At 42.6% G+C, this 6,910-nt stretch overlaps 1 protein-coding gene across 1 annotated transcript; it reads left to right on the forward strand.

Annotated features, from left to right (window-relative positions):
* The first annotated feature begins 432 nt into the window (after positions 1 to 432).
* On the forward strand, positions 433 to 6,691 carry LOC120437628 (butyrophilin subfamily 1 member A1-like). The gene is made up of 4 exons (XM_039608168.1): positions 433 to 591; positions 2,349 to 2,690; positions 5,626 to 5,682; positions 5,921 to 6,691. Exons 1-4 carry the CDS (start codon positions 522 to 524, stop codon positions 6,001 to 6,003), a joined length of 552 nt encoding a protein of 183 aa, XP_039464102.1. The 5' UTR covers positions 433 to 521; the 3' UTR covers positions 6,004 to 6,691.
* Positions 6,692 to 6,910: the final 219 nt, after the last annotated feature.

Here is a 6,910-nt window from a genome sequence, read left to right on the forward strand (position 1 = left end):
TATGCCATTCCCAATATGCGCTGGCATGACGTCGGGGCAGCATGAGTACCAGTAAAAAAAAAAAAAAAATTTTTGCCGATGCCCGTGATGCCGCCCCGGACAACCGCCCGCGTCGTCCGTATCAAAAACCGCTACTGCAGTCACAACAGGATAACTTTAAATTAATGTTAACAATGTCATTACCATTACACTGTCAGCTTTAATAAGTATTTTAACAATGAATCAACATTTATTTGAAGACTGAGATTTAAATCTTGACCATATTGATAATCCTGTTAAAGAATCACCATTAATTTAATGTGATTTTGCGATCTGAGTTAGGATGTTTCAACACTTCTAAAGTGCAGTGATTTTGAAACACTGCTCAAAGTGCAGTTAAGACCGCCTTTATGACGGTTCTCAGATCAGTATCATTTTTCACTTAATTTTTTTATGAGCACGTATATACAGTGAAAATTCCAGAAGACTCAGACATCTAGAAAAAACAAAGAGTCAGATCAGCAGAACTCGAGAACACAGACATGTCTCCTGTAACTGCGACACTCTGCGGGACTCTGCTGTGTTTCAGCGTCTTTGTGTTTGTATCTGCAGGTGAGGTTTTATAATTTAAATTGTTATAAAATTAAACGATATTTTCCTGTGAGATAAACAGTGTTCAGTAGAGTTATTTTCATACTGGTTCAGTTTGTCCGTGTGTGCAGAGACTGGGTGGAGTCATTCAGAGTCTAATAAGACTTTCTCTTGTATTTTCTGAATATTACATTCAGTTGTCAGAACGTGATTTTATTCTGTGGAGCTGGTTAAAGAACAGCAGCATGTAGAAACACTTTTAATCGTCTGTTTATGGTGCTGCGCACTTTTTTTTAATCAGCCTGCTGTCCCTTAGGACAAAGTCGGGGGATCAGAGCCAGTTGATATATCTGTTACCGTAATCTGTGATTTTCACCTTTATTTAAACCTCAAGTTAAACCATGAATTGAGTCGAGTTTAAATGTAAAAAAAAAAAAAAGGAAAAAAAAGAGGTTTCTATAGCTTAAGAGTCAGATCAGCAGCATCTCTGCTAACTGCGTCACTTTGCTCCACTTTGATGTTTGTCAGCATCTTCGTGTTTGCTGTAAGCTTTAATTGTAAGGCACAAATCTGTCTGTCTCTGAGATAAAGACAAACAAAAGGTGGTTTACATGTTACTAACCAAAATATTATTATTATTAATATATATATATATATATATATATATATATATATATATATATATATATATATATATAATATTATTATTATTAATTTCTTGTACATTGTTTCAGTGTGTGTAAACATGACGTGAGGCTTATTCTCTCTCACACATTATGTTCACTTATTATCACCACATGTTTTTGTTGTGTGGAAGCTAACATCTTGTAGTTTCTGACACTTTGCATGTTTATCATGAGACTAAAATTCCCCCTCAGTCGGTCACAGGTAACTTGGTGGATGTTCAGAGGTTCATTAAATCCAACATGACTAAAAACTCAAATGTTAAAGGAAATAAACTAAATATTTAAACTAAATCATTCTGATCATAATTGTACTTTGTGTCACAGTACTGGGTCGTGTGACCCAGTGTTTGAGTTTTTATGTATCTTTTGTATTCATTTGTGTTCTAGTTTAGCTCATCTGGTTAATTTCTAGGTTGCAGTTTAGTCCTTTTTTTCTTAGTTGTTTCTGTCATCTCCCCCTGTACTGTCTCCCTGGTCCATGCGTCTATGTCTGTGTGGTCCTTGTTGTCAAGTTTGTGTCATGTCTATGTCTCCATGTTTCCTGTTTTATTTCGAAAGAGTCTGGTATTCTTTGTTCATTGTATTTAGTTTCACTGCCCCTGTCCTGTCATTAGGTTCATGTGTGTCAGCTGTTCTTGCTCATGTGTTTCCCTTTCTCCTGCTCATCCCTGTGGGTATTTAGTCTCTGTGTTTCATTCAGTCTGTGTTGCATCATCTGTTACCATTCCTGTCACTCTAGCTACACGTCATGATTCGTAGTTTTTCAGATTCTTTTACTGGTCATGTTCATAGTAATCTGATCCTTTCATGTTTTCATAGCTTTTTCATGTCATGTTCATAGCTCATAGTTACAGTTATAGTCCGAGTCTTAGTTTGTCTTAGTCTTTAGTTGTTTCCCAGTTTAGGCTCTTTGTTTAGGTCATTGCCTTAGTTTATGTTTGGCTCACTTTGAGTTTAGTTAAAGTTTTGCCTCCTTCGTCTGTGTCCGCACCTGGGTACTTCAAACACCCTCCACACAGTCTGGCCCCACTGACCGCGACACTTTGACCTTTAATCTTTAACCTCTCTGCTCTGTGTTGTTTCCTCTTTCAGACCTGAAAATGATCACAGCTGAATCTGGACAGGACGTCACTCTGACATGTCGAGCTCCAGACAACAACATCAATACTTTAGAGTGGAGCAGAGCTGACCTGGGAGATAAGAATGTCTATTTGTACCAGAATGGCCACTTCGAACCAGATCACCAGCATCCATCTGTTAGGAACCGGGTGGATCTGCAGAACAGAGAGATGATGGATGGAGACGCGTCTTTGATTCTGAAGGATGTGATGATTGGTGACACTGGAACATACGAGTGTCGTGTCAACATGGAAGGAAAAAACCGCAAGGACGCTAAACCCGTCAGTGTCTTCTACCTCCATGTTGATCCCCCAGGTGAGTGAGTAGAGTTGAGTGTGTGTGTGATCAGAGGTGAAGCTGCTTCCTGGTTGTTGATGTTTGTTTCTAAAGATGTTGTTGATGAGACTTTGTAGAAAGCAGCTGGTCTGAGTGATGTGATCAGAGTGCAGTAGATAATGTCTGACAGCAGTTTGAAGAGGAAATGGATTCTGTTCTGTTCTTCACTCATCACCTACCTGACAGCTGACACCTCACACCTGTTGTTGTTGTTGGATTTTTTGGGGTTTTTTTTTTTGCTTGTCCCGTTTGGATCTTTAGCCATCAGAATTGTTGTCTGAAGGCCAAGAAAGATGCCAAGCGGATTTACTTTACCAAGTGGATCATCATGGCCTTGCCATATTGGTCCATTTGATTGACCTTTATTATAATTATGTATTTATTTTATTTTATTTTCGGTTGTTACAAACGGGACAGACATGACTGGGGGATAGAACAGGGAGAAAGAATGAAAGAAAGAGAGGGAGAGAAAGAAAAAGAAACCCCCCAAAACACTTAGATCACCTGTATGGGGATAAGAAAAAAAAGAAGAGAAAAGAGCAACATAATAAATACAACACCATCACAATATACTACCTAACAGTAGATAACAGTAGATACTAAATATTACATGTTATTGTGCAGTACACAATAGACAGAGGTCGACAGCGCACAATGTGCTTTGAGGTAGCAGCCAAAAACGGTGTAGCTTGTGTCCGTGAACACCCGTGTGTACACCTGTGTGGATCAGCACGCTTGTATTCAAAAGGTTTCTCCATGTCCATGACTGGCTCTTATATAGTGCTTTTCTACTCTGTCTGAGCACTCAAAGCACTTTATACAACTAATTCATTCACCCAATCACACAAACACTTTTTTCTGAGTTTTTAAGTGCTAAGTAGTCTACCATTCATACACATTCACACTCCAATGGATGCATCGGAGAGCAACATGGGGTTAGTATCTTGGCATGCAGACTAGAGCAGCCTGGGATTGAACCACTGACCCTCTGGTTAGTGGCTCTGCCACCTGAGCTACAGCCACCCCGATCTGCTAGGGAGTGTGGGGAGCCATAGCCCCGTCCCCTGAGGGCATGAAGCACTTATGGAGGAGATCCAGGCCCCGGACATCCAGAGACCCCAGAATACGAGGACCCAAGGAGGACCACCAGGGTGGCAACCGTGCCACCCTCCTGGGAAGAGCTGCGGAGAGCCCCAAACGAGACGTCACCCAGCAGCCACGGAGAGGAGGCCAGAGGGGGTTGCAGTGACGTGTCCGCGGGCTCTGCCAGCAGCCAGCTGTACCAGAGGACCGGGCCTCAGGCCCAGAGGCCTGAGGGCACCCCACCCCCCGGAAGGGGCTCAGACGGGCCACAGGCGCCAGGGACAGCCAATCGATCACCTGGAGTGAGTCGGTACATACATGAGTGCCCAGCCCCAGACACCAAGAACCACCAACACACCAACGTCTGAGGGCATCAGCCACTGGCAGGGAGTGTGGTGAGGGGAGATAGGCCTCCATACCTTGGAGAGCCTGAGATGTTCCCACTGAAGTCTAAGACCCAAGCTGACATATAGACACAGATGAACAGGCGCACACAGACACAAACGTGCATTCCCACCCGCATATACAAAACCAAATACTCGGCACTCACCCAATGGAGACAGACACAAATAGACACTTTACACACATTCACACTCCGCAAACATAATCTATATCCCAGGTCCGGGTACCCCTGCCCCAGGGGGGCAAACTGTACCCGGACCCAGGAGATGTAACCCTTCTGTCTGGGGTGGGGGAAAGCAGACCGCCTCCTTATCGGCAGTAGCAGGGAGGCCCCGCATCCCAGACCCCAATCTGACGGCCAGCACCTCCTCCCAGCCCCAACGGTGAACAAAACGGGGGTGAGTGAAGACCCCAAACCTTCCTCCGCCCGTTCATATGTAGTGTTGCTGCGTGCTGTTCTAAAATGCATTTAAAACACAGGAGGGCATGGTGCTTCTTGCCAGAGAGCAGCACGGCTCCTCCATCAGTGTCTATATGCATTTAAAATTGAGGGTAGGGCACCAGCACCAGAGGTGGGTTTGAATACACAGACCATCCTCTGGACACTGTGTAACGTACCCACGCTCAAGGCCCTATTTGTATGTGTTATGAGAGTATGAGTAATGTGGATGTCTAGGTTATGGAATAAAATTGAGGCACAGGCGGCCAGAAGGGGACAGAGGGGGAGTGCCTCCCCTGCACCCTGGTGACACACCTGCACCCCAAGCCCTGCGTGTGTGTGGGTGTGGTGGAGCAGGAAGAGGGACTCAGCTGACCCCAGTAGGCATCCCCACACTCTGGAACCCACCAGGGCAAGGGCCAAGACTGTTATTTTTAAAAACTCCCACCATGCTGTTAGAGAAGAGCTGATGTTGATGCTTTTAAAGCATTCATGTCATTTGATGTTTGAGCTGATAAATGGTAGGTCTGAAATTTCTAGATTATTACATAGTGCCTGTTCTACAGGCTGGGCCATTTATATGGAAACACCGTAATGGCTACCATGGTCACCACCCACCTTGAGGAGTTTGCCCCCTCACATATACTAATGTGCCACAAACAGGACTTTAAGATCACCAACCATTCCCATGTTATTACGGTGTATCCATATAAATGGCCCACCCTGTACATCTATCCGGGGTTCATCTAAGTAGGTGTGTTTTAACCATCTAGAGATGAACTGAAGCCTGTTGGCTAAAAAGTAGTGATTAAAGTTAGTCCGATCTAGTCCTCCTTTATCCTTGGTCCTTTTTGCTTTTAAGCTGATATGCGGGGGTTTATCTTTCCAAAGGAATTTAGAAATATACGAGTCTAGAGATCTGAACCAATCTTGTGATGGCTTACTTGGGATCATTGAAAATAATTTTTTTTCATGCCTGTTTCTCATCAGGAGCACACAAAGAAATTGAACCTGTTAAAACTGACCCTCCACGTGTTGATCCTCCAGGTGAGTGAGTAGAGTTGAGTGTGTGTGTGATCAGAGGTGAAGCTGCTTCCTGGTTGTTGATGTTTGTTTCTAAAGATGTTGTTGATGAGACTTTGTAGAAAGCAGCTGGTCTGAGTGATGTGATCAGAGTGCAGTAGATAATGTCTGACAGCAGTTTGAAGAGGAAATGGATTCTGTTCTGTTCTTCACTCATCACCTACCTGACAGCTGACACCTCACACCTGTTTCTCACCTGCAGCTCAGACAGGAGGATCTGGTGGACTGAAAGCTGGTCTGGTAGTTCCTGCTGTGCTTCTTGTTGCTACTGTTGTTGGTTTTTGAAAAGAAACACCAACAACAGCAGCAACAAGAAGAAAACAGTCTCGAGGTTCAAATGAGCGTTCTGGTGAACAACAGAGCGGACAACCTCTTCAGACTTAAGATCATCAACCAATAAACATCATAGACGTCAAACACTCAGAGTTTGGATTTCTTTCTCATTTCTCTGATGATCATCATGTTTAGACTCAGACCAACAGTGTGTGTCTGTGCTGTCTGTCAGTGACCCTGAACTACAGTTTATTCATCTTCATGTTGTTCATGAGATTTACTGACACAAAGTCAAACTGTGTTACAAACATAAATGAATTTATATGATATTATCTCAGAATATATGCATGTTTTGTTTTTTAGCTTCATGTTCAGTGGCTGGTTGTAAGAAAAACTAAAGATCAGCTGTTACAGTATAATTGTTGTTCTGTGAATTATAGACTATTAATAATCTGGCTCATTGTTCAGCTACAACCACTTTGTTTGACATTACTTATTATTCTCTTTTTGTATAAAATTTTGAATTTTACAGCTTACGGAGCAAAATTGTGTAAAAGTAAAAATTTGTGTAGTTACAGACTCATATTTCTTCTCTGATCCTGAACCTTTCTAACCCCTTTCATTTAACATTTCCTCCAGTGAATCTTTGTAAATCCAAATTTCTTCATCTATGTTAATAAAGATTTACATTTATACCTGCTCAAGGTTTTCCAGTGTTTCTGTCATTTGAAGGTTTTGATTTAATTTCTGTTTATTATTTTGTTACAAACTTGTCATCAATTAGCGAGACAGAAGCTAAGCTCGTTGCAACATGGCAACTGCCTCAACGCGACATGAAATTGAACCTCCCCCACCCTCATTCAGATCTGGCATTTGGAACTATCTTGGTTTTCATGTGAAGCATGACCCTGATGGTAAG

The sequence above is a fragment of the Oreochromis aureus genome, linkage group 3 (assembly GCF_013358895.1).
Source record: "Oreochromis aureus strain Israel breed Guangdong linkage group 3, ZZ_aureus, whole genome shotgun sequence".
Lineage (NCBI taxonomy): Eukaryota > Metazoa > Chordata > Actinopteri > Cichliformes > Cichlidae > Oreochromis > Oreochromis aureus.

Bases quoted from the DNA above. Each gene is read 5' to 3' on its own strand.
- LOC120437628 (XM_039608168.1), top strand. From the start codon at position 522: ATGTCTCCTGTAACTGCGACACTCTGCGGGACTCTGCTGTGTTTCAGC. The intron at 2,691-5,625 runs GTGAGTGAGTAG...GTTTCTCATCAG, and splicing joins CCTCCATGTTGATCCCCCAG to GAGCACACAAAGAAATTGAA. The intron at 5,683-5,920 runs GTGAGTGAGTAG...TCTCACCTGCAG, and splicing joins TCCACGTGTTGATCCTCCAG to CTCAGACAGGAGGATCTGGT.